General features: G+C 37.5%; 1 protein-coding gene across 3 annotated transcripts; it reads right to left on the minus strand.

Moving 5' to 3' along the window:
• Positions 1-1,400: 1,400 nt before the first annotated feature.
• On the minus strand, positions 1,401-25,908 carry LOC129543776 (cysteine-rich secretory protein 3-like). Of its 3 annotated transcripts, XM_055407072.2 has the most exons (9): positions 25,819-25,854; positions 16,008-16,079; positions 15,040-15,110; positions 10,228-10,344; positions 8,699-8,786; positions 7,104-7,252; positions 6,459-6,553; positions 5,332-5,420; positions 1,401-3,282 (listed from the first exon to the last, which is right to left on the minus strand). In XM_055407072.2, exons 3-9 carry the CDS (start codon positions 15,106-15,108, stop codon positions 3,155-3,157), a joined length of 735 nt encoding a protein of 244 aa, XP_055263047.2. In that variant the 5' UTR covers positions 15,109-15,110; positions 16,008-16,079; positions 25,819-25,854; the 3' UTR covers positions 1,401-3,154. The 3 variants fall into 3 exon arrangements, with proteins under 3 accessions (XP_055263047.2, XP_055263046.2, XP_088687340.1); XM_055407071.2 differs by lacking the exon at positions 16,008-16,079 and having other exon boundaries at positions 25,819-25,908; XM_088831214.1 differs by lacking the exons at positions 16,008-16,079; positions 25,819-25,854 and adding an exon at positions 21,029-21,655.
• Between the last annotated feature and the right edge of the window lie 1,543 nt (positions 25,909-27,451).

The raw sequence follows: 27,451 nt of genomic DNA on the forward strand, positions 1-27,451 counted from the left end.
GCTCTAGCTATTCTAGGCTCCTTGCCTTTTCTCAAATATGGCAAGCTTTTTCCTCTGTCAACACCTTTGTGCTTACCATTCTCCTTGCTTGAAAGTTGCCTCAATCAAATCATTTTATTTTATTCACTTCTATTACTTTTTCAACCCAGTGCTATCATCTCAGAGAGGACTTACCTGACTATCCTATTTAAATAAACATTTCCCTCTAGAACCAATCCTCATGATACTCTATTCTCTTGCCCATTTTAGTTCATTGCACTTTCACTTCCAACATTAAATTAAGTATTTATTTGCAAAATAGTTTCCTATCTCTCTCCCCTATTTGAATGTGAAATCCATGAAGTTTGGAACTTAATCTGTCTTGTTTATCACTTTGTTTCAAAGTAACTTATTAAATACCTGAGTCATAACTGTTTTAACAAATGTTTGTTGAACACAGGAATTAATTATGACACATTCTGGTGATTAATAACAAAAATGCAGAAAGTTATGTGAAAAAATGAGCAGTGTTCTTCAGATTATTTACACCAAGGTATCTCTTGGATGAAATGACATTTCATAGGAAGGAGCTGTTCTATCAAATAATCAAGTGGTGACTTCTAGACAAAGCTAATAGCATATAAAGTGCCCTAAGGTCAGAAAGATCTTGAGCTGCTTAAGAGAATTTAATGAGACCATTGTACCTGGAGCATAAGAAATAAGGTGGCGAGCAGAATGAATTAACACTAGAAAGCAAGTGTAAAGAAGATTGTTCAGCTTCTTACAGATCAGTTTAAGAGTATGAATATTTTCCGAAGTATTTGAGACGTCTGTAAAAAGGTTTTGAAAGTTGATTAATCTGGAAGTCTGTCACTTTAGGGGTAAAGAAATGTGCTGAGAAGCATCAGGGGGCTGCCTTAAGGACCTTGAGGTCTCCCTGCTGTCCCTTGGCTTTATGGCCATGCCTATCCTTGAAATAATAAGTGAAGCTTGACACTGGATAAACCAGTGAGTCTGATTTGACATTCCAATCATCTGCAGTATCTGAAAGGCCCATAAAAGAAATCATTTAGCAATGGAATAGAGGAATTGAAACTTGATGGTTGGTGGTAGGAGCAATGGGCAATGGCAGTGGGGTGGCGGCGGGGAAAGTCCAAGAAAGAAAAACCAGATAATCTGGAGGAAAAGTATGAAGTGTCATGGAACTAAGGAATAAATAATGTTGTAATGCACCTTTTATTAGGGCTCAGATAGCAAAGAATCTGCCTGCAATATAGGAGACTCATGTTCAGTCTCTGGGTCAGGAAGATCCCCTGGAGAAGGGAATGGCTACCCACTCCAGTATTCTTGCCTGGAGAATCCCACGGACAGAAGAGCTTGGCAGGCTACAGTCCATGGGGTCCCAAAGAGTTTGACAAGACTGAGTAACTAACGTTTTTATTTTGGAGTATTTTTAGGTTTACAGAAATTTAGCTAATATAGTACAGAGAATTTCCATACACTCTCTACCCAGTTACAGTTTAACATTTTACATCTCTCTGGTACATTGATCAAGACGAAGAAATCAACACTGTTGTTAAAAATACCCTGGATCCTTTCCAGATGTCATCAATTTTCCATTAATGTCCTCCTTCTGTTCCAGGATCTGATACGAGGTACCACATTGTATTTAGTTGTTCTGTATCCTTATTCTCCTCTGGTCTGTAATGTTTTCTCAGAATTTCCTTATCGCTCATGATTTTGACAGCTTTGAGGAGCTCTGATCAGGGTATTTTCTATTTAGGTTTGCTTGATATTTTATTGCATAATAAGACTGGGGTTGCAAAGAGCACCACAGAAGTGATATCTCTTCTAATTATATCATATATGGTGGTATGTGAATTCACATGGCTCATTACTGAGTCAGTAATGATGTGGAATTTTGATCACTTAGTTAAGATGCTAATTGCCAGATTTCTTCACTGTTCGTACCTTCCGCTTTGGAAGTGAGTCCCTAAGTTCAGGACAGACTCAATAGCGAGCGTACAAAGTTCTATCTCCTGAAGGAAGAGGTATATTCAAAATATATTATTTTTAACTTTTCTTTAAGGAAGGTTTGTCTAAAAGAAGAGAGACTTAAAAAGGAAGGCATAGTCATATTCACTGTACAATTTATGCAGATGAAGACCCAAAAGTCTTCACTGATTTTGGCAAAATGAAGATGGAGGCTACCTTAGAAAGAATGATTTGAATTTAATTGCAAAAATGGGGGACTTCAGTGGGAAGAGGGTGGCTGGGAGAGGAAGAATTGAAGATAGCATATGTGTCTTTGAAGATGTTTAGCTATAAAGTGGGACTGGGAATGAGGACTGTAGTTCAGGATTCATGAGACACTGGTATTACATTCTGACCTTTTCATATATCTTGTTTTAGAAATATGATTCTTTCTTTCTTTCTTTTGACTTAGCACATCCCCAGTATGGGGTTACCCTCCAGACAAGGGCCCCAAGCCAGGTTTTGAAAGATGGAGGAGAAGCGGGAAGCCTTGGAGCCTGGGAGAACACCCCTAGGCTGGCAGGCGAGCTGGTCTGGGCATTGCCTGTAGGAGCTGAAAAGTGAGTTCTAAATCAGCGCTTCCTCTGTCCCACCTCCCAGGTCTTGGGTCTCCCAAGTTTTCTGCTATAACTCTTTACCTCTTCCTCATGCCTTTTTGAGGTATAATTGATGTACAATATTATATGTTTCAAGTGTACAACATAGTGATTAGCATTTTTAAAGGTTATACTCCATTTATAGTTATTATAGAATATTGGCTACATGCCCTGTGCCATACAAAATATCCTTGTAGCTTGTTTATTTTGTACACAGTTCTCAATTTCAGTTCATATTTCTAGTGATCATATTTGTAAGAGAATATAACTTCAGAATCTTCAACTTGATTAAATTCAATTAAATTTACATCACTCAATTTATATCAAAATCCAAAGTTGTTATCATAGATTAGGCTACATTACATTTTTTTTTGTATGAAAAAAATTCTGTAAAATAAAAAGCAGATCCAGGAGAAAAATACTCATTACTACTTGAAATCAAATTTGTAGCTAACATGTCTGTGATTTCCTTGTTAGTAAATATCAAATCTGAGTAGATGATGCAGCATTCCATCATGTAGCCCTGCTTGGTCAGTACTGGGGATTTAATAAATTTTGCCTTCACAGTTGCAGGCAGCCTTGCAATTGGTCTTCACAAAATCAGAGGCACAGGTCCATGTTTCCTTTAAAGATGCACAGTTAGAATAGGTATCTTCATACTCACAACTATTGGCTGGAACAAAAGCAAAGAAAGCAATCACTTCATTATCATTTTTCTCCATAGCAGCAACACAAACAGTAAATTCAGCGTGAGTGAGAAAGAGAAAATTGAGCAAACATGTCGGCATCATTACACTGTGATGAGCACTTCATAGCTTGAGGGACACATCAGGTCTCTTAGTTAAACTAATCGATTAGCTCATCATTTATTTTAAAATTTTAATCTTTTGAAATGTTTCTAAAATGAATTGGCCTCTTTTCTTTCCTACAATGACTTTAAATGAATCTCTCTAGAACTGCACTGTCCAAAATGATCAGCACTAAACAGGTGATTGCTTACATTTAAACCTAAGTGAATTAAAATAAAATAAAATTAAATTAAAATTTTGGGTCCTCAGTGATACTAGTTATATTCCAAGTGCTCAATAACCAGTGTGGCCAAGGGCTACTTTAAGAGACAGTACAATTATTTAACATTTCCACGAATGCAAAAAGTTATATTGGACTCTGCTGTAGTCTCTAATACTGCTAGTCTTTCTTTCAGGAATAAGAAATTATTTTAAGGTGATGTGGGTGCAAAACTGCAAAACAAAAGGAAATTACACCATGATTGTTGAGCATTTCCATTCAGATGTCCCTCAATGGCCACAGACTCAACACATCTCAAGCCAAGTACATTATCTTACCTACAAGCTTGGCAGTTTTATAGTATTGCTTCCCAACTCTCCCCTCCTTTCACCCCGTCTCAGGGAAGTGGCATGATTTAAACCAGGCACTGGGAATTAACCTGAACTCATTCCCTACTATATTTCTGGTTTCTCTCTCTTTCTTTCTAAACTGAAGTATAGTTGATTAGCAATGCTTTCCCCCAATTTTTCATCAGTGTGCAACAAGCACAGGTAAGAAACACTGGCTCTTCTACATTCTTCCTATTTCTTATCACCGTTCAGTTCTCTTCATTCATTTTGCCCTCATGCAGTAAAGATATTTGTTTTTAAACCCATGTTTTTCAACAGTCTCCAAGCTGGATTCCTATCCAATTGTTTCTGCATGCTATTGCCAGGAGCTCTTTGTAAAACACAATTCTGATTTCATCATTCTTCCATTTGAAATCTCTCAATTGGTTGCTGATTACTACTAGGATAAATTCTGAGCTTTTCAGCAAATAGTATTGAGCCCAGGTGTAATTATTTTCTTCTGTAGTTAATTTATACAAAGCTACGATATTATTATGGCTGACCAATTCTGCCAGAGAGAGTGCTGTAACTCAGTTAGGTGAATGCATTTAAAAGGTAGAAATTTCAGTTGATGGGTTAATTGCATTGTTCATAATAATTTTAAAAACATATACCAACTAAACAAAAACACCAATGCTGTACTTCTATTAACAACAACATTGAATAAGACATTATATGACATTAATTTCACTCCTTTTGCTACAATATTTTTGAAGTTTCTGTGAGCTAATAACACTATAAGCAGATTTGATTGACATTTAGAAAGTATATAAAAACTATTAGCAGACAAAAGTGCAAGTGTTCATTAAACTAAATTTGATGATTAAATTACCCTATGGGAAAAATGAAGAATTTAGTATGATGAACTCATTAACATATAAGGAATTATAATTTTCAATATGCCTGTCCAGGTTAAGTCATATTCTGTGGTAACACATCTTTATATTTGTACATATTTCTCTTTTTAAAATTCTATCTTTGCTATAATGGCATTAACTTGGTTGAAAATAAAGTTTGTATTCAGTTACAATGATTAATTTCCACAGAAAGATTTTCAGATATGCCAATATGTCACAGGTTCAACACAGCTACAAATATACATTGCCGGTAGATGTTTCTTTAGGTTATGTACAGTAACAGATTTCATTGCAAGTAAGAATTCTCATCAGTGTAAACTTTTTGCTTGAAGGCACTCTGTTGAATAATTTTAATTTTGCCTTTTGGAGGAAGGCATTACTTAAGTTGGTTACATTCAGAATATTTTCTAATGCTTAGCCATGTCAGGTCATTTTATTATATTAACAAGTTAATGGTTTCAAACTTACTGCATAGTCCGTTGTCACAATGATTGGGGCAGCTTCCACAAGGTGTTCCCTTTTGGTAAGGGACATGTTGTCTGCCAACAATATTACCACTGAAATTTGAAATACAAAATGTCAAACATTTTTCATTTTTAAAGTTTAATTTATGCTCCAAGGGAAGCATCCATCATCATATGGGCCTAAATATCTTCCAATGTTTTAAATCATGTCAAATGACTGAAAAACTAACATTTCTCAAGTGTACTCAGATTGCAATGCAAAGTAAGAATAATTCACATGTGCACTTACTTTCTTGACCCTAGTCTAACAGCCTGAGCCGGAATGGGCTAATAATAGGCTCTAAAATTTACAGAGTGCATTTCAGTGTGGTAACAGTTTTTCAGTTCAATTCAGTCGCTCAGTCATGTCAGACTTTTTGCGACCCCATGAACAGCAGCACGCCAGGCCTCCCTGTCCATTACCAATTCCTGGAGTCCACCCAAACCCATGTCCATCAAGTCAGTGTTGCCATCCAACCATCTCATCCTCTGTCGTCCCCTTTGCCTCCTGCCCTCAATCTTTCCCAGCATCAGAATCTTTTCAAATGAGTCAGCACTTCGCATGAGGTGGCCAAAGTATCAGAGTTTCAGCTTCAACATCAGTCCTTCCAATGAACACCCTGGACTGATCTCCTTTAGGATGGACTGGTTTGGATCTCCTTGCAGTCCAAGTGACTCTTGAGAGTCTTCTCCAACACCATAGTTCAAAAGCATCAATTCTTCGGTGTTCAGCTTTCTTTATAGTCCAATTCTCACATCCATACATGACCACTGGAAAAACCATAGCCTTGACTAGAGGGACCTTTGTTGGCAAAGTAATGCCTCTAGTTTTTACTGTTTTTACCTCATAGCAAACTTGATGGAATTGGTAAGGCTGTGCACCCCCACATGCTGGCAAGAGGCAAACATATCCCGTCAAGAGACAGGGAGATATTGGTTGTGCCTCAAATTTAAAAATCTCTTCTAAACTTTTATCCCTCTACTGAAAAATTCTTTTTTAAAAGTCTGGTTTGTCCATTAGACGACAATGTTAAAATACTAGACTGCTGATGGCATTCTGTATTGACAACAAGCTTGAAAGTATATACTTACGCAGGACAGTATTGGCAAACATAGAGGTACTTTAGACTTTGTTTGGGACAGTAGGCAACTCCACATCCAATAAGGAAAGATGAGTACCAAACAATCTATGAACACATAAGTGAAGACAGAAGAGTACATTAGAGAAGAAAATATATTTAAAAACTATAATAAGAAATACAAAATCGAAAAGAATGTTACTGATATATTGTGTTTCTGCATACCTTATGAATATATTTAGTTAAATTATTGAGCAGAAGTACCGACCTTTTATTTTTATTTTATTTTAGCCACTCCGTGCAGCTTACAGGATCTGTTTCCCTTCCAGGGATGGAAGCCAGGCTACGGCAGTGTAAGTGTTGAGTGTTAACTGCTGGACTTCCAGGAAGTTCCCTAAAAATCTTTTAAAATACTACATTTCCATGTACATTCACTATTTAATCCATTTAGGCTGTAAGAAAAATACAGGGTATATTTCCCCATTCAAAGTGTGCAGGCTTTTGACAAATGATAGCTCATGTAGTTTTACAACATAGTAAAACTACTCTTTACCCATTTGAGATCTTCCTTTCAGTTCAACATTGGAATCACTCAAAATTTGAAGAAGGCTCCTTTTTAAAGTACTGATGTCAGAATGTTTTTATCTGTTTCCCTTACCTGGGTGAAATGTCCAACTACTGCTTGGGGACTCTTCGGCCCTATTTCAAAAACAAAATCATGGACCTCATCATACCAGTTTTGGATTGCATTAGACCATGTAGAAGGGTAACTTGACATAAAGAGATTCTCGCCACAGTTCCTTGTACCTGAGAAGAAACAGATCATTCATGGGGAAAGCCATAAAACGTGCAGAGTCCCTGTTCTTTGCACCGCTCATAGCTGTTAATCCATGAGGGAGTTTCTCATCAGCTATAAGCTGGAAAGAAGTCAGATGTGTTTAACACCTTAAGAATGGCCTCAACGTGCACAGTTTTGAGTACATCAAGTTGTTTTTTCCTTTAGTATCTGCTCTCCCTAGATTTATTTGTTTACACTTTAAATTTTTCATGAGTGTATGTGTTAACGCATACTCTGCTTTGTATGCTAAAGGCAGAGACCAACTCAATTTCTCTCTGACTATTGCCCGCATTCATCAGAGATTGTTTTATACATAGGACCCTAAATAAATATTTATGATTGCTATTCTGTATGAACTTTGAAAAAAACTAGCACTCAGCCTTTAATTAAAAACCCCAATATGAAGCAAATGGCACTAGAAGAGACAATATTTTCAAAGATTATGAGTCTCCCCTTAATAAGCAAATAAGAGCATCGCAGGCCAAATTATCAAAGAATAAGGAAAAAAGTGCCTTGTAGCACAACAGAAATATTTCAAGATATTTTTCAATATATATCTCAATATATTTTTCAAGTTGAATATTTCAAATTAGATGGCTTTAAATATAATGTCTACATGCTACTTTAAGGGAGTGCAAACTAAATTACTCTTTGATAAATCCCTTAAGAAGGAAAGAAAGAAGCTAAGATTTTAACAGTAGATTGGGATCTTCAAGACAATTTGTTCCAATCTTGTTCTGAATATAGTCATCCCTCTTCCTGATTTCACTAAATTATAGTAAAAAAATACAAATAACAATTTAAAACAGTTCTACATTTAAAACAGGTAAGTCATTTGCTTCTTTCAAATTGGGCTTGCTTAAATCTATGTCATTTTTGATAATTTCAGTAAATGTTTTATCCAATATTTAATAATAAGATATTTCATCTCATTGTTTCTGTGTTTCTTGATGCAGAAGTCATGTCTAACAGGTTATTTTTTAATCTATATAGTAATGATTGTATGGCAGGCACCCAGAATATACAAAAGACTTGACATTCTGTCATCAAAATGATTTAATCAAACATATGTTATAAATGCAAATATAAATAGGTTTAAAACTCACAACTGTTTTCTCTCTGACAGTTTTCTATTCTATAAAATAGAGGAAGAGATGACTCATGACTGCTTTACTTAGGGGATGGTTAAGAGGCACAAATATGATATAGTGTGAGCCAGTTTTTGTAAAATATAAAACATGTAATAAGCACAATGTGGTACTTCTCAGAGTTCTTTCTCCTGCAGAGAGTTTTTAAATTGAAAAAGGCAGCATCAGAATCAATATTTATTCACAAGGCTTTCTTAATGTAAGGTCAAAAATATCCCTCCTGGTCTTGCTTGTTCATGGACTCAACAAATATATTAAATTACATACCTAATGTTCTATCCTCTTTGTTACTGTGTTTGAAAAGGCACTTGTTTGCCCAATTTTGGGCGTTTGCTGCTGCCGTGCTGTTCCATTCCTAAAACAAGAAGAGAAAAAGAAGATGCACTCAATGACTTAAATTACAAAGGAGCATAAGTTTTATGATTAGAATAGTGGACTAGTCTATATGAGTACAAAATTTCTCTATGTGCATCTTCTGCTTATCATGATAGTCACAGGTATCTTTTTCACGTGTCTTTTTCTGCTCCACAAAATCGTACATCTACCCCAGGTAACTGAAAAATCTAAGAGAGTTAATGGTCTATTTTTGATGGCATAGTAGACACATCTCAGTTTTTAGTAATGACCCTCTCTAAATATTGATCAACACATGGAGATGTTGAGATTATTATTTTTCCTACAGTACTGAGCTGGCATACTTTTAGTTCCTTTTTTTCTTTTAGTAAGTACATCTGGGAGACATGTGGCCTTCAGTACTGGACCAGAAAAGTGAGTTGTTATTTACCCTAGATCAAAAGGTAATAACCCTAACAACCTAGGGTTATTAACCCTAAGTTAGAAGAAATACTGAGCAGAAAGACATCTCTCACTGATATCTAAAGATTTGCTTTTACTTCTGCCCCGCCACAATTTAAATAGCCCTTAAAGCTGGACAAGTTGCTTCACTATAATAAAGCAAAATTTAGGAGACTAATGAGACAGTGAGCTAATGAAGGCCACTCACTTGCGTAGGCCCTTTCAGAGTGGCAATAGGGCACCTCAGAAGATGTTTGGCCATTTCTAGGGGGAGGGAGTGGTAACATTTGCAGTGGTAAGATATTTTTATGTTCTCTTCCTTAAAGTTAACAAAACTTAGATTTCTCCTACTAATAACATATCTTCTAGAAAAGGTCTAGGTCATAAATTGCAGCCCAGGTGGAGTGGACATTAATCATGAGGATGGTGTGGGTGATGGTATTGAGTTTATGACTGTACAGAGAGGAAATAGAAGGAAGGGAGCACACAGGCCAGAGAAGTTATGAGAAAGCTGTTTTTATCAAAAACAAGAGAAAAAGTCTAGTGAAAGTATCTAGAAGTCAGCTTATTAATGTCAGAAGCCACATACTAACCTCAGTGGCAGGGTTCATGGAGAGGCTTCAGGGGTTCCATGAACACCCTGAAACTTGATACTGATTGTATATGTATGTATGTAGATGCATTTTTCTTTTTAGGAGGAGAAATTCCACTTTCAAAGATGGTAAACTCTGAAATACACATGATAGATTATAGATTCTGACAGATTAAACTATTCTAGTGAATAGAATATAGAAGAAGGAAGTATGATTTGTAAGCAAAAAATAGTATGTGGAATTTAAAAGAAGAAGAATTTCTTCCTTGTCCATAACACAGTTCAAATGAGATAACAAAGCAGAGCCAGAACTTCGAAAGCTGAAAAGTTTTTAAGAGACGTAATTTACGGGGTGCCAGCTCTTACCACAGCCAGCTCAAGCCACTTTCTTTGTGTGACTGCTTCTTACCATCTTCAGCATGTTACTGGGAGGTGGAGACACTCCTCTCCTTAGGTCATTGTGTTTGTTTACAATCTCAGTTTGGACATTTTCCAGGGAGGTTGACAAATCAGCAAAATGTTGATCCTGAAGGGAAGTCAGTTTAGGATTAATTTTTAAAAGTTTTCAAATTGCATAGAAGAATGCATAAGTTAGTTTAAGAGAAAAAAATATTACTTTCAGACATGTTCAGTTCAAGTCAGTACATGTAAATCTGAGCCCAAACTATAATCTTTAAGAAAGAAAGAAAGAATGTTGAATTTTAAGAGTCGGGCTGTAATTCATGCCATGATAATTAAAAATGCCTCAATGGAAAGTCCCTGTTGGTCCAATGACTCTGTGCTTCTGTTTCAGGGGGCACGGGTTCGACCACTGGTCAGAGAACTAAGATCCCATAAGTTGTGTGGTGCAGTCAAAAAATGAAAACACCTCTGAGGCTATAAACGAAAACACCTCCGAGGCCACTTTCTAGAATGAAGAGACATCTCAGGGTGAGTTTTCTAGACATATGAATGAAAACACAATGACAAAGTTACAAGATCGGAGCCATTAAACATTCTCATTCACACTCAATCAAGCTGCAGAAAGGGAGTGAGAAGGGTGGAGGTAGGTGGCTCCTTTTAGACCACTGGTCCCCCTTTTTGGCACCGGGGACCGGTTTCATGGAAGACAATTTGGACCGGTTTCATGGAAGACAATTTTTCCATGGACCTGGGGGGTAGGAGATGGCTTCAGGATGACTCAAGCATATTACCTTTATTGTGCACTTTATTTCTATTGTTTTTACATCAGCTCCACCTCAGATCATCAAGCATTAGATCCTGGAGGTTGGGAACTTTTGTTTTGGATGTTCAGGGAACCTTGAACTGACACATTGTGTGTATTTAGAGAAAGCATGTTTAGGTGGAGTCCAAGCACACTCAATACTCCAGTAAATAATTCTACCTATTATGTGACAGACTTTATGGGGTCTCTCAAAAGACAGTTCAACAATATTATAAAAAAATCTCCAAAGGAATCTGGAGGGAGCAATGCCATTCCAATTAATGAACTATTGCTGACTTTGTTCCTTTTAGTAACAGAAATATAATTAACAGGGTATTAAAGTCAGGTGCTGATATTTTTGGTGTATCTTCGCATGTATGTTGGGAAGGCTTGAGTCTGGAGGTAGAGTAGGGTGTGTGAATAGTTCTCAGAAAGTCTGAGCAATTTGGTGACTTGAATTTACAGAAGAGTCTGATGCTATATGTACATGAGCAAAATTTTGAAGCGTTAAGCCCAGACAGGGCCTTTTGTTGATTTTCCATGACACCCTGGGATAAGTTATTCTCTCCCTCCCCCAGTGCTAAGTCTCCTCAAAGTTCTACAAATACTCTGAACATGGGTCTACCCACACTTTATTGCATTTATCTCATTATGTGTCCATTTCTCCTGCCTGTTTGTATGTCCCTAAAGATAGGGACCAATATTGAATGCGTGGTACTTCCAGACTGGGCGCTTTCCCAGCTATCGATTCCTAAATTAGCAAGGATGCCAATGTGAAATACCAGTTTCTGTATAAAAGTAACTGTGGTTTCGGACCATGAATTTTAAATCATTATAACTAGGCTCAAACACATCTTTATTAATAAAAATAGGAACCATTGCAATGAACACATTTTTGCCAACAAGAAATAAGTTTGTTTATTCCTATAGCATAAAAATACTTGCTTTGGGATTCCATGAACCCTTGGAAAGTGTTTTCTGCCTGTTTCTGGTTGCAGAAGAATTTTCCCTGCAAAAAAGTTGTCTTGATGCTTGAAATTGTAGTTGGTTGACGACAGGTCAGGTGAATAAGGCAGATGGGGCAAAACTTCATAGCCCAATTTGTTCAACTTTTGAAGTGTTGGTAGTGCAACATGTGGTCACGTGTTGTTGTGGAGAAGAATTGGGTCCTTTCTGTTGACCAGAGTCAGCCACAGGTGTTGCAGTTTTCAGTACATCTGATCGATTTGCTGAGCATACTTCTCAGATGTAATGGTTTTGCTGGGATTCAGAAAGCTGTAGTGTATCAGATGGGAGAAGGCAATGACAACCCACTCCAGTACTCTTGCTTGGAAAATCCCATGGATGGAGGAGCTTGGTGTGCTGTGGTCTACCGGGTCACTAAGAGTTGCACATGACTGAGCGGCTTCACTTTCATTTTTCACTTTCATGCATTGGAGAAGGAAATGGCAACCCACTCCAGTGTTCTTGCCTGGAGAATCCCAGGGACGGGGAAGCCTGGTAGGCTGCCGTCTATGGGGTCGTACAGAGTCGGACACGACTGAAGCGACTTTGCAGCATCAGCAGCAGTGTATCAGATGGTCAGCAGACCACCAGACAGTGACCATGACCTTTTTGGGGTGCAAGTTTGGTTTTGGGAAGTGCTTTGGAGCTTATTCTCAGTCCAACCACTGAGCTGGTCATTGCCAGTTGTATAAAATCCACTTTTTTTGCATGTCACAATTCTATTGAGAAATGGTTTGTTGTTGTTGCATAGAATAAGAGAAGATGACACTTCAAAACGATGATAATTTTATTTTCAGTCAGCTCAAGAGGCACCCATTAACTGAGCTTTTTCATCTTTGCAATTTGCTTCAAATGCTGAATGACCATGGAAGGGTCAATGTTGAGTTCTTTGGCAAATTCTCATGTAGTTTTAAGAGGTTAGCTTTGATTTTACTCTCAATTGGTCAATCAATTTCTGATGGCTGGCCGCTGTGCTCATCTTCAAGGCTCCCGTCTCCTTTGCAAAACTTCTTGAACCATCTCTGCACTGTACATTCTTAGCAGTTCCTGGGCTAAATGCATTGCTGATGATGAGAGTTATCTCCATTGTTTTCCAACCCATTCTGAACTCAAATAAGAAAATTGCTCAAATTTGCTTTTTGTCTAACATTATTTCCCTAGTTTAAAATAAATACAGAATAAACAGCAAGCAATGTCATTAGAAAAAAAATTGATAAATGCATATTAAAATGATGTATACTTAACCATATTTATTTAAGAGTGTATTCCAATATCAAATAGCAAAGTTCAACAATGCAAAACCACAATTACTTTTGCACTAACCTAAATACATCAAATTGTAAAATAGCTCCCTGGATATGTCCTTTTGACCCTGAAAAATGTAGTTTCATTTCAAAGCATACCAAAATTTTGTTTCTGAAAAGTCATTATTTCCCGCTTCTTACCCTATCTTGCTTTGTAGATAAATTCTATTGAAGAACACATGTCTTTTGTTGGTTTGTTTTAAAAATGAGCATCGATAAAGTTTTTATAAGTGGCAGGTGATATGAAAAGTGTTGAGAGTACAATGGATAAAAGGTGGTATCTATTTATCCTTAAAGAGTTTATATTGGATAGGCAAATGACATAAATAGATAATTATGACCTGATAACTGAAATGATAGAAGGGATCTACTAGATATAAAGGGAGGAGGGATTAATTTTTCCTGATTGAGCTTAGAAAAGATTTCACAAAATATGGTCTGGATTAGGATATTGAAAGATAAATTGTGTTTTCTAGGCATCTGGAGAAGATGCTCTGGGCAGAGGGTGTGTAGAGTATCTGATCAAGAGACATTTACTGGTACAAAGGACCCAAATAGTATCTCCCTTTTAAATACTTTTATAAAGACTGGGAGATGGACTGGACACGTAACAGGGGACTGGAAAGGGCCATGTAAGGAATCTTCAGGGAAGAAATTGGGACTACAGCAAATGACTTAAATGAAACCCTAGCTCATGAATATATTGTATTTGGATTGAAATTTTGATTATGGTAACACAATAGCTATATTTGTAAATGCCAAATGAGGTTAAATGCAATGTCAGAAACCTGTGGTCTGAGGAGTCCTAGCTAATCTTGTGTGCCCAGAGTCAAAGGAGGGTGTGGGAACAGACAGCAGTGGCCAAAGCTCCTCACATTCAGAGGTTCTCTGATAAGGAGGTCAATACGTTATATGGGTATCTCCACACCAATCATTGGAGAATATGACTGATCCTGTTTGGGAGATTATTAAAGTGAAGCAGCATATTACAAATAATTAGAACATCTTTACCTACCATATACTAATTGTAAAATTATGGGCGAAATCAAAATATTTAATATCTTCAGTAAATTTTCTTGCCTTTTAATTTAAAATATAGATAAAATTATCCTCACAGGGTAATTATGAAAATTAAATGTGGTGATATGTGGGAAGAAGTTTTGCTAATTTGAGATCATATAAATATGTTGCTAATTTTCTGTGGGAGTCACATTGAAATGTATTAAATAAAAGTAAATCAGAAAAGATCTTGGGACAGGAGAAGTATCACTAGCTTTTAAATCCACAAATCAGTGCTGTCAATAGAAATATAATTAAGGCATCACATATAATTTTAATTTAAAAAAAGAAGAAATAAACATATTAAATTGTTAAGTGTAATATATATCACTTGATGAATATATTACAGTGTTTATTATGTGATCAATATTAAAATTATTAATGAAACTTTTACCTCCATTTTTTTCACTAAATCATACTGTATTGTATTTATGTAGGTCTCAACTCACACTATCCATATATCCAGTATTGCATATCCTTGTGTGGCTAGAAGCTACCATATTGGTTGCCACAGCCTTAGACTTAAGCACAGTGAGCAACTGAGAAGTACTCTGAGATGTACCAGACACTCCGGTCTTTTTTACTTTCACACATTGATCCCTCAAAGTTGCATGAGTTGTTGTGAAAAGATTTTTACCCTTGACCATACCTGTCCCTTTGCAGGAAAGAATGGAAGCCACACAGCAGCCAGGAACAAAACCACCGTGAATAATGCCATTGCTGGGAAAACAAAACAAAAGGAACAAAGACCTGCATTGGAATGTTTAGTGCATGAACTTCTGAGGAACACAGGGGAAAAAACGAAACACACAAAGTAAGGATCTCAGTTACACCAGATTCATTAGTTGACATGAAAGAAAGAGGATGTGTCATCAGGAGTCAGTAGAATGATGATGGATTTGGCCCCAGACCTGAGCCTCCAAAGGGGACAGTAAAGAGCAAATGGAAGGACTGGATTGAAGCCCTTGAAGATCACCTGTAAATGTTGATGATAAATAACTCAATTCTACCCTGTTGTTGTTGTTGCTAAGTTGTATCTGACTCCTGTGACCCCAGGGGCTGTAGCCTGGCAGGCTCCTCTGTCCATAGGATTTCTCAGGCAAGAATATTGGAGTGGGTTGCCATTTCTTTCTCCAGAGCATCTTCCCGACCCAGGGATCCAACCCATGTCTCCTACATTGGCAGGTGGATTCTTCATCACTGAGCCACGAGAGAAGTCCAATTCTGCCCTAGTTCCACAGTTTTTCCATATAACTATTCTCCAGGTGCTAGGAATGCTTCTTCACACTTCCCAACTGTGATAAAACAACACACACATATATATGCAATCTAGAAAGATGGTCCGGAGAAAATTAGTCTCAGGGCAGGGCAGCAGTGGAGACACGCCTGGAGGAGGGCATGGCAACCCACTCCAGTATTCTTGCCTGGACAGAGGAGCCTGGATGGGCTACAGTCTATGGGGTCGCAAAGGGTTGGACATGACTGGAGAGACTTAGCACAAAGCACACAGTGGAGACACAGACACAAAGAAGACGTGTGGACACAGGAGGCGGGTGGGGAGACGGAGGAGGGGGAGGGTGGAGTGTGTGGAAAGAGCAACATGGAAACGTACATTACCATATGTAAATAGACAGCCAATGGGAATTTGCAATATGACTCAGGGAACTCAAACTGGGGCTCTGCAACAGCCTAGAGGGGTGAGATGGGGAGGGAGGTGGGTGGGAGGCTCAGGAGTTTCAGGAGGGAGAGGACATTAAAAAAAAAGAATGACTAGCCCTTGCTGGTTTCCTTACACCTTGCTTAATCCTTTATAACCCCAATTAACATCTCCTCAAATTACTGGTGAACATATGCCACTTCTTTCCTGTCAGAGCTCTGGCTTATATGCTTGCACTTCCTAGAGCCCTAGGTAAATCCACTAAGGAGTAAATGCTTTTCTTTGGTAATTTCAACAGCTCTCTTCAATTCTGTCCAGTGTCCCCATTCATTCCCATTCAAATCTTTCTCTTTATTACAATGTCTTAAATGAATCGCCAGTCCAGGTTTGATGCATGATACAGGATGCTCGGGGCTGGTGTACTGGGATGAACCAGAGGGATGGGATGGGGAGGGAGGTGGGAGGGGGCTTCAAGATGGGGAACACATGTACACCCAGGGCAGATTCATGTCAATGTATGGCAAAACCAATACAATTAAAATAAATAAATTAATTAAAAAACCCCAAAAAACAAAAAAACAAATGAAAAAAAAACCAATGTCTTAAATTCCAAAAAGGCAGCATCCTCTTTCTGGATCTAAAAACAAAAGGTACAGTTCTCACATTTCAAGGTATTATTAATACCAACCCAATCCTATGAACACCCTTAATATATTCACATCATTTGCCTCACTAATTCAACTTCTTGGAATCCCCAGGAAATAATAATATACACTGGTAAAGCTTTAGGCATATTTTTTCATCACATTAATATTTATAAAAGTAAATATTGTAATGAATTAAATATTCAATATCACAGGGGTAAAATGTCTAAATAAATTCAAACACATTCTCTTGCTTAAGCATATTAGACATAAGAGTTATTTTATGATGATTTTGTAACAAGGAAAATGTTTATATTTTGAAGTTAAGTTTTTTTGAAAAAAGTGGAACACCAAATGATACTTGGGAGGTGCTTAGCCTTCTGTGAAAAAGTATGGGCCCTTCCAAAATTTATATATTGAAGCTCTAACCCCCCAGTGTGGCTACATTTATATCAGGGCCCCTAAATAAGTAATTAAGATTAAATGAGGTTATAAGAATGTGTTCTAATTCACAGAATTAGTGTTCAGTTCGGAAGAGACGTTCAAGCCCTCTCTCTGTCTCTCTCTCTCGTCTCCACGAACCCAGAGAAAAGCCCATGTGAGTGAACCATGCAGGTGACTCTCTGCAAGTCAGGAAGAGAAGTCTCACCAGAAACTGACCACACTGGCACCTTGGTCTCAGGTGAGAATTGTGAGAAAATGAATTTCTCTTGTTCAAGTCACCCAATCTGTGGTTTTTTGTAATAGCAGCCCCAGCAGACTGATATACTTTCTCATGTATATTGAGGGTCAGATTACTTTCCAGTGCATTCCGAGGTCCATAACATGTAGTCATTGGAAATCTGTAGCTGCATTTCTCCCTCAAGCATTTACTGACTGCCGCTCATCATCCATATTGCAATATATCTTGGCTTTTCTCATGAATCGACGACAAAAGCTCTATAACACAGGTTTCTTTGGGGTCAGTTTTTTTCCTAATATTTATTTATTTGCCTGTTCTGGGTCTTAGTTGCAGCATGCAAACTCCTGGTTGTGGCCTGTGGCATCTAGTTTCCTGACCAGGGATTGAACCTGGGCCCCCCGTGTTGAGAGCACTGAGTCTTAGCCGTTAACCATCAGGGAATTCCTGGGACTAGTTTTAATATAGGGCAACAGAAGAAATTGTATTGCATAGTGATATTGAGGATCTTGATGCTCAGGAGTTTGGGAATGCAGACATTTATGATTCACCTGGAGGACAGCAGCAAAAATAGAACCTCATACCATTCTCTTACAAAATAAATGATCAGACAAAAAGCTAGGCAAACAGGAAATAAAATTAAACAAAAATACAAAAGAATGAATTCATCCTCATGTGATAAGGTGTTATTTTCTTCTCTGCATTTCCTATAACGAGTCTGTAAAGTGAAAAGTGTGAAAGTACTAGTTGCTCAGTCATGTTTGACTCTTTTTGTGACCCAATTAACTGTAACCTGCCAAGCTCCTCTGTCCATGATACTCTCCAGGCAAGAATACTGGAGTGGGAAGCCACCCCCTTCTCCAGGGGATCTTCTAGGCCCAGGGATCAAACCTGGGTCTCCTGCATTGCAGGAGGATTCTTTACCATCTGAACCAGTCTGCTGCTACTGCTAAGTCACTTCAGTCGTATCCGACTCTGTGTGACCGCATAGACGGAAGCCCACCAATTCGAGTAATTATTGTGAAGGCACTCTTGGAAAAGTGCCTCTGACTTTTGTCAGATTTATTGTCTTAGTTGCTCTTTTTGCCACCTGGTGAATCTAATGGTTTAGGCCTTATGATGTCTCTGTAAGTGAAGAAATGAGGCCCAGAGAAGATGTTAAGTAACCTTCTGACAGACTCATTGCCAGATTGTGGCTATTTGGGATTTTTTTTTAACCTCAAGAACCATTTCCCACGAAATAATATCATACTTTTGGGGGGGTGTGGCGTTCCAGGTAAGAATGTCAAGCATTCTGCCTTGACAGAAATAGTCCTACATGACTATTAATATAAATCTTTTTGCAGCTGATAAATAGCCAGTAAATGACTGAACACATTTGAGAAAATTAGAAAAAAAACTAGAAATATTAACAATTAAGTCAATCATTTTCTGTTGTCTTTCAAATATAAAACTTCTAAGACTTGGTGAGTGCAAATAATATTTTCTTAGGATATCCTTCTTGACTTCAAAACATAGGCCATTATAATAACCCTCATTTATGTAACTTTGTTGAAATAATAGAGCACTTTGTTGGCATTTTAATGAAGTATTTTTGTCTGTTTAATAACTAGAATGAGAAGGGATGTAATTGGATTGAAAATCACAAAACTGATAGCTTATTCCTATAAGGGTTCTATGAAGGATACAAATTATAGAAGTGTATCTACAGTGTTTTGAAATTTTAAGCTGTTCTATACCATTAAAATTTTACTCACAGCAATAGGAAAAGGTTGATTTTGTTTAGATTTTAGGTGGGCAAAAGGAAGAGGTGGGTGAAAGGAATGAACATATGAAGGCAGAAAAGGAAAAATAACGAAAGAAAAATGAACTTATTCCTGTATAAAGCAGATACATAAATTTAATATTAAAAAGAGCCATTTGTATTTTTCAGGGACAGCTGGCCCTTTACCGAGCAAACCTAAACTTTTGTCCTGGTATTGTCATGAAGGAAAGAGAGCACCGTAAGTGTTGACAAGCCTGGGATTTGTTGTTATCATTGGTGATACTGTTTTACCCAGCTCATCTTTAACTAGTTATATAAAATTGAAAATATTTATTTATCCAGTTAGAATATGGTGACATAGGGTCACCTCATAGGGATTTTGTGATGTTTGATAAGATAAATAACATCAAAACAATCTGAAAGCATAAAAAATATCAATATATACCCACACATTGTAGCATTATCATTACTATTTTTATTGTTATTTGGGATTCTTGCTCTCTCAGCAGAAATCTCTCAGCTCTCAGGCTCTTCAGGGATTGGCTTTGCTGAAGGCAGCCTCCTGGCCCAAGGTCATGCTCTCTTCCTAATTCACCCTCATCCTATGGCTGTCAGATGTGGGATATAAAGGCCTGACCTCTTTGATCCAAGAAGAGACAACTCTGAAACATCATCCCAACTTCTGAACTACTCAGAAGTAGTCGACTGACTGAAACCTCCAATAAGACTACATCACACCTTTGCCTAATTTTGCTTCCCTCCGACTACCTCCCGAAGGAATTGATCTCAAATACATTTCCTGATAAAGTTTCCATCTCTCAGATATTGATCCTAGAGGATCCAACCTGTGACATCATTCATTAGATAATCTTTTTTTATTTTCCTTAACTCTAGCCAGGCTTCTTTAGTTATCCTTTGATCACATGCCGTTAACGCCTTAGATCATATTAATCCTCAACCCTGGATTCTAGCCACATCCTTCAAAAACATTTCTAAGTGCCTTTTCCCAAAGAAACTCACAAGTAACTCCAAAAACACTGATCTTGCCACTGGATGGGAGACTTTAAAACTTACCACTTAAAGTTTTGATTATATACTCATTTTCTCTGACCCATCTGCAAGATCTTATTTCTCTCAATTTTTTCATGTACTTTTGACATTTTTTTCTATAATTTGACCATGAGTGTGGAAAGGACAGACTGCCATTTTCATTCTTTTAAATGCCTTATGGCTAAAGACAGCTCCTTCTTTATGTGCTTAGTGGCGGAGCTTCAGAAGCTAAGTCTCCAGAGGACTCTTTCTTAGGTTAGAGTCCCTGGACACGTACATTCCTTGGGCAATGGGCTCCAGTGGGCCTCGAGGAGGCAAGCCAAAAACAGGCCCTTCATTATCTGCAAGCCAGTGACACTCAGTTATTATTTTTTCCTTTACCAGTCATCAAGTTTTACACACTATCCATGACAGCAGGCTAGAATATACTGGACATATTCAAGTTAACAAAATATGATTCTCATCCACTCTCTGACCCTCAGCGTATCATTAGCGTAGCTCATGATTCAAGCACCTAGAATATGAACTTGTTGAACCTTTCCAAAAGGGTGCAAAAGTGGAGGGAAAGGTTTTCTTTTTCTTTTGCTTTGACCCATTCTGGTGCTTTTGGAGAAAGGAAAAAAAAAAAATCCAGCATAGCACAGAGCTCTGGAAATAAGTATGTCAGATGATGTCAATATAATAAAGGTTCATCAGCAACTGTAAGACCAGTGCTTTCAGCTCCATTCAACCTCTCTTCTTCAGCAACCTCCTTAAATGGAAGGTACAGATCAGATATGATTTATTTGCAATTATGTTTGGTACAGTCACACGAAAATCAATGGAAAGAACTAGGAAAAATACCTGATTCTTTCTCTTCTCTGCTTGCATGTAGACAATTTCTAAATGTGTGTAGTTATATGTTTCAGCTGCTATTTCCTTAGTAACAAACTTTAGATTCCTTTTCACTCATTTCCCTTAAAAAGTTATTTTGCTATGTAGAGGTCACTGCAGCTTTCCTTACATGATTTTCCTTCTGCTTTTCATCATTTTCCTTTTCAGGTGATTAGTCATCTCTCCTAAGTGTGACTAGAGAAAAGCAAAATACAGGATCTGAAAAATTTCTAATTCCAAGTGTTGATGTGCATGCTAAGTTACTTCAGTCATGTCTGACTTTTTGTGACCCTGTGGCCTGCAGCCCACCAGGTTTGTCTGTCCATGGGGATTCTCCGGGCAAGAATACTAGAGTGGGGTTGCCATGTCCTCCTCCAGGGGATCTTCCTGACTCAGGAGTTGAACCTGCATTTCTTAACGTCTCCTGCAATGGCAGGTGGGTTCTTTACCATTAGAACTACCTGGGAAGCCCCAATATCTAATGACTAAGAGCAGGACAAGTCTTTTTGAAGTGAAAATATATATAATACAGTTAAACTGTAACATATTATTTCTTTCTTACCTTGATGTCAAGCTCTTTGCTAAGTTTGAAACACTCACTTGAAAAAGAAAATATTATTTTCTCTAATGACATGATGTCACTGCTTATTAGAAGATGAAAGTGAAAGTGAAGTCGCTCAGTCATGTCCGACTCTTTGCGACCCCATGGACTGTAGCCTACCAGGCTTCTTCGTCTGTGGGATTCTCCAGGCAAGAGTACTGGAGTGGGTTGCCGTTTCCTTCTCCAAGAAGATAAAAAGCGCATTTATAAAAATTATGCAAGCAAATATTGCCTTAAAATCCATCTTGTGGAAATAAGAATTTTCAAATTATAAACTAAGGAGAATGTGCTTTGTTCTTAAGAAGAAAGTTCATAAAAGGGTCCATTTACAAAGCAAACTTTTAGGTTTCTATTCCAGTCAGGATGTCAAAATAGGCAGGCTTCTTGTTTCACTCCAACATGGATATGAAAGGAATGACAGAAGCAAAATAGAATCATGACTTTCAAGAAATATGAAAAAGATAGGAAGAAAATCTGGGGAGAAGTAAGTCTCTCATGACCTCTAGTGTGTATGTGTTAATGTGTGTGTGTATGTGTGTGTGATAGGTGTGAAGTGGAGGAAGAGGTTGCATCCTGAGGTAGTAGCTGGCCTGAGTGTGTAGTGATAGCCAAGCCTTTTAATTTTTGCTCTTGCCTCAAGATAATCATTGCTTCCTCATTATTGCAAAATTCTGTAGCAACAGAACTAGCCACCTGTCCTGGGGCCATGTTTTAGCAAGATAGCATCAGGGGAACATAATCTTCATCAGATGCAAAGAAATGTGTGGACTATTCTACGTTACTATTACATTCATACACCTATTCCTTGGACTGCAAGGAGATCCAACCAGTCCATTCTAGAGGAGATCAATCCTGGGTGTTCATTGGAAGGACTGATGCTGAAGCTGAAACTCCAATACTTTGGCCACCTCATGCGACGAGTTGACTCACTGGAAAAGACTCTGATGCTGGGAGGGGTTGGCGGCAGGAGGAGAAGGGGATGACAGAGAATGAGATGGCTGGATGGCATCACCGATTCTGTGGACATGAGTTTGAGTGAACTCCGGGAGTTGGTGATGGACAGGGAGGACTGGCGTGCTGTGATTCATGGGATCACAAAGAGTTGGACACGACTGAGTGACTGAACTGACACCTATTCCATCCCACCCCCTAGGGTTATGTGAGTATGAATTAGTATAACTACTTCCTCTCAATGCTGTTTCTTCCTACAATGAACCTAAGGAGTGGCGGCAAATGGAAAGGATTCTGGGATTAAGCCTGTTCTAGGATATTTTTGCCATATGACCCAAGAAAGCTAGTAAAAGTATGAAAATGAACCAAAATTATTGAATAATGTACCATCTTGTGCAATCTATAGGCTATTGTGAGCAGGCAGGAACCCCCTTGCCCTAAGTGAGCCATATATAACAATGCAATTATATGGCGACTTCCCAGGTGGCACGGTGGTAAAGAGTCTCCCTGTCAATGCAGGAGACATGGCTTCAGTCCCTGGGTCAGGAAGATTCCCTGGAGAAAGAAATGGCAACCCACTCCAGTTCCAGCATTCTTGCCTGGAAAATTCCATGAACAGAGGGGCTGCAGTACATGGGGTTGCCAAAGAGTTGGACACAACTGAGCATGCATGCACATCTTTCTTGTGAAGTACTGGGTTTTTCTTTATGGGCTCACTTTAAACTCACAATAATCTAATCAATACCCTGGCTTACAAATGGGAAGTCCCAGCATCAGAGATTCAATAATGAAGTGCCATAAACTTGCAAGCAGAACTGGGGGATAAAACTAGATATTTTGGGCTCAAAGCTCTTTTTCCTGAAAAAAGAGAATGGAAATGTTTTAAAGAATTATGGAACTAGAAAAAAATGTCATTAAAAGTATTAACACATGTGTACATAATGTGTACATTATAGTTATAGACACATTTATATACCTAACCACAGCTCAGAAAACTACGTGAAGTGAAAGTATTAGTCACTCAGTCATGTCCGACTCTTTGTGACGCCATAGACTGTAGCCCACCAGGCTCCTCTGTCCATGGAATTCTCCAGACAAGAATACTGGAGTGGGTTGCCATTTTCTTCTCCAAGGAATCTTCCCGACCCAGGGATTGAATCTGGGTCTCCTGCATTGCAAGCAGACTCTACTGAGCCACCAGGGAAGACCTCAGAAAACTATAGGATGCATTATTTTTCAAATATAGTTTAATGTAACATTTAATCTTCATTTTAACACATTCTTTCATCTCACCACTTACAGGTGAGATGGAAAGCAGCCTATAAGAGTTTGCAAACCTTTTAGACTTCATCATGTAAGAAATCCACAAAGATATCTAAATAACAACAGCCACATTGACAGTTCCCAGAAAGCAATTATTTTTTCTTCCTAAAGATGAATTCTCTCTTTACTTGAATTTACTGAAAAACATTACTAGAATTCTTAGCACTATGGGGGTTTAAACATTACTCAAGAGTTCTGACACTCCTCCTCATGATTTATCTCTTCCTCTTACAAATCTGACCGCAATTCGGAAGCCCGATCATTGTAGAGTAGCTCCCAGGCTTGAAACTTGAAATCAGTTTAATTTCCTTTGATTCTTCTCCAGAGTGTGAGTCATATAGGTAGACGTTGTAGGTTTTGGTTTTAAATAGCAGAAGTGGGACTACGAAATCTCTGGCAATAGTATGTCTTCCCTAAGCTTCCTGGATGCTGGTTAGCCACAGAGGAGAAAAACATTAATATAAAATATTTTTAAAGCAAAACCTTTCCTCTGTGAAGTAAATAGCTGCTCACAGGTCATCAGAGGCAGGTATGTGGTCTCTTCATATCTGCTTATCTAGGATCACTTCTTATTTGCCAAGGAATATAAAGTTTTATATAGAAATTGCCTCCTTATATAAAATAAATGCAAATGATATTATATTTAAATCACTTATGTAATGCCTGAAAAGGTTGACTTTTGTTGGGAAAGTTTCTAAGTTTTTTTTTTTTTTATTTGACTGAATTTCATAGGAGATATTTTATCTTAGATTGGTAATCTTTAGAATATTTTTGTCTCAAGATCGGTGCTATTACTTTGTTTTGGTGGATTTAAAACTATTAGCAATAGCTTCCCATACTTATTTTAATAATGTCTATATTATATAATGTCCATATATGTTAATATTAGTAAAGTTATTTTATTCATTTACTAAAAATTTTCAATTGGAGGATAATTGCTTTACAATATTGTGTTAGTTTTTGTCATACATCAACATGATCAGCCATAGGTATGCATCTAGCCCCTTCCTCTTGAACCTCCCTCCTACCTCTCATCCCACCCCACAGAGTTGTCACAGAGCATTGAGTTTGAGCTCCCTGTGTTACACAGCAAACTCCCACTGGCTGTCTATTTTACATATGGTAATGTACGTGTTTCAATGTTACTCTTTCAATTCCTCCCTCCCTTTCCTTCTCCCAAGTCTATTCTTTGTATCTACATCTCCATTCAGTTCAGTTCAGTTCAGTTCAGTCGCTCAGTCGTGTCCTCTCCGCGACCCCATGAATCACAGCACGCCAGGCCTCCCTGTCCATCACCAACTCCTGGAGTACACTCAAACTCATGTCCACAGAGTCGGTGATGCCATCCAGCCATCTCATTTGCTGTCCTGCAAATAAGTTCATCAGTACCATCTTTCTAGATTCCATATATATGCATTAATATACAACATCTGCTTTTCTCTTTCTGACTTACTTCACTCTATATAAGGCTCTAGGTTCGTCCACCTCATTAGAACTGACTCAAACGTGTTCCCTAAGTTATTATTGTGGAAGTATGCACACACATATAGCCATAGTTTTTCATTTTTATATTAAAGGAAGTTCTGGTATAATTGTTTCCAAAATTCACAGACATAGGAATTAATTTTATTGCTTATTTTAGCACAAAAGGTAAAAACTAATTTATTACATTAGATAAAAGTGTTTTTGTTAATATTAGAGCTATATGTTACTTTCTTAGCTAAAAAAAAATAGAATAGCTTAAGATCATTACTCTCAATATAGGTTATCAACAGTCTTAAAAACCACAGAGTCATTTACTAGGTATCATTTTTTCACTGACAAGGCATTAAGTACTTTGCCACAAGAAAATGTTCACTTTAAAAATAAAGATATTGCCACTTACTGTTGGTCTTCTGGGCAGGATGAAATTATCTGCTTTATCTGTGGGAAGAAGACAAGTCTGAGAGAACGACGTTAGAGAGGTATATATGCATTGTACCTATTTCCTGCTCTGACAAATTCTGGTTGTGCAAGTAAATCTGTCAACAAGGTTGGAAACCGGATTTGACATAATACCAGTAGTCTCAAATTTCATTGCTGGTTGTCTAACTGAACTTTTGACATTATCTTGTGATTCCCCACGCAACTTTTAAAAATAAATAGCTATTTCACATTTAACTACTGTACACTTATTCTTTGAAGTGCATATCTTGCCACAGTTTATCCACATTTTTGTCAATCAGTATTATGATCGTGCTTAACCAAACTATGCTCTTTACAACATTAGAGTTTTCAAGATTGCTTTTATTTTCTGTAAGAATAAATCTCTGTTTACCATTTTTTTTGTGAACTCTAGAGAATAAAATGCTTTCTTACAGAAATCTAAAATATATTCATTAGTAATTGCTTGAACTTTATTTTGGAGAATAATTTAGTCTTTATCTTTGTAAATGCAAGGTCACAGTATCTTTCAAAACAGAATGGAAAGAGACTCCATAACTTATTGGTATTTTTCAGTTTTAAGTTCTTCTGATATTAACATTTATTTTCTGACTATATGAAATTCAACATACCATTGATCTACATTACATACTAAATTATCATCATTTGATTCTATTTGTCTATGAAAGCTTAATTAGTAATTCTAAGCATGTTTCCACATCTCAGAAAAGAAGAACTGAACAAATAATTTCAGGTTTCCTGTCTCTAAAATGTAAGGATTACAAGTATTGAGTTTGTATAAATGAGGACGTATAAATCAATAAATCACAAGTAGCATATATGTAGCACTGGCAGACATTTCTGCCTGCTTACATTAGCCTATAGATTGTACAAGGTTGTACATAATTCATTAATTTTGGTACATTTTCATGTTTATACTAGGTTTCTTGAGTCATACGTAAAAATACACTAGAACAGACCAATGCCTGATCAAAAGTGACATTATTTAATGACAGCTTGTAAATATTTTAAGTGATTAGGAAAAATAATATTTTATTTAATAGTGCTAAGATGAGAAAACGTGTAAATTGCATGCCACGTAGGAAAACTTTGTAAAGTGTTGGTTCCCTCCTATTTTATGTGCTTCTTTCCCTATATGTCTGGACAAAATTGCCCCTAACACTTTAACCTATGGGACTTCACTTTATTTTTGTGACAGATGCTTTGACTAAGATATAGGTATTTCTGTGAGAGATTACCATAAGAAGTGGATTTTTGTTTAGTTGCTAAGTCATGTCCAACTCTTTTGCAACTCCGTGGACTACAGCGTGCCAGGCTCCTATGTCCATGGGATTTCCTAGTCAAGAATACTGAAGTGAGGTTGACATTTCTTTCTTCAGGAGATTTTCCTGACCCAGGGAGATCAAAACCATGTCTCCTGCAGTGGAAGACAGATTCTGTACCACTGAGCCCCCGGGTGAGCCCAAGAAGTGGATAGAAAATGGTATAAGAAACAGAGTTATGTTTTGACTCGTTAATGCTTAATATAATTTTTCTTATTTTGCATTTGAGAGCTTGTTTGGAGGTTCTAGCAG

This window comes from Moschus berezovskii, chromosome 23 (genome assembly GCF_049115385.1).
Source record: "Moschus berezovskii isolate FMDL1 chromosome 23, NW_MosBer_1.0, whole genome shotgun sequence".
Classification (NCBI taxonomy): Eukaryota; Metazoa; Chordata; class Mammalia; order Artiodactyla; family Moschidae; genus Moschus; species Moschus berezovskii.

What these genes read in the sequence shown, in the direction of transcription:
- LOC129543776 (XM_055407071.2), bottom strand. Translation starts at nt 15,108, where the DNA reads ATGGCATTATTCACGGTGGTTTTGTTCCTGGCTGCTGTGTGGCTTCCA. An exon ending in CAAAGAGGATAGAACATTAG is followed by an intron (nt 7,253 to 8,698) that starts GTATGTAATTTA and finishes GTTTCTTCTCAG; the next exon opens with GTACAAGGAACTGTGGCGAG. An exon ending in GTTTGCCAATACTGTCCTGC is followed by an intron (nt 5,421 to 6,458) that starts GTAAGTATATAC and finishes TTCAAATTTCAG; the next exon opens with TGGTAATATTGTTGGCAGAC.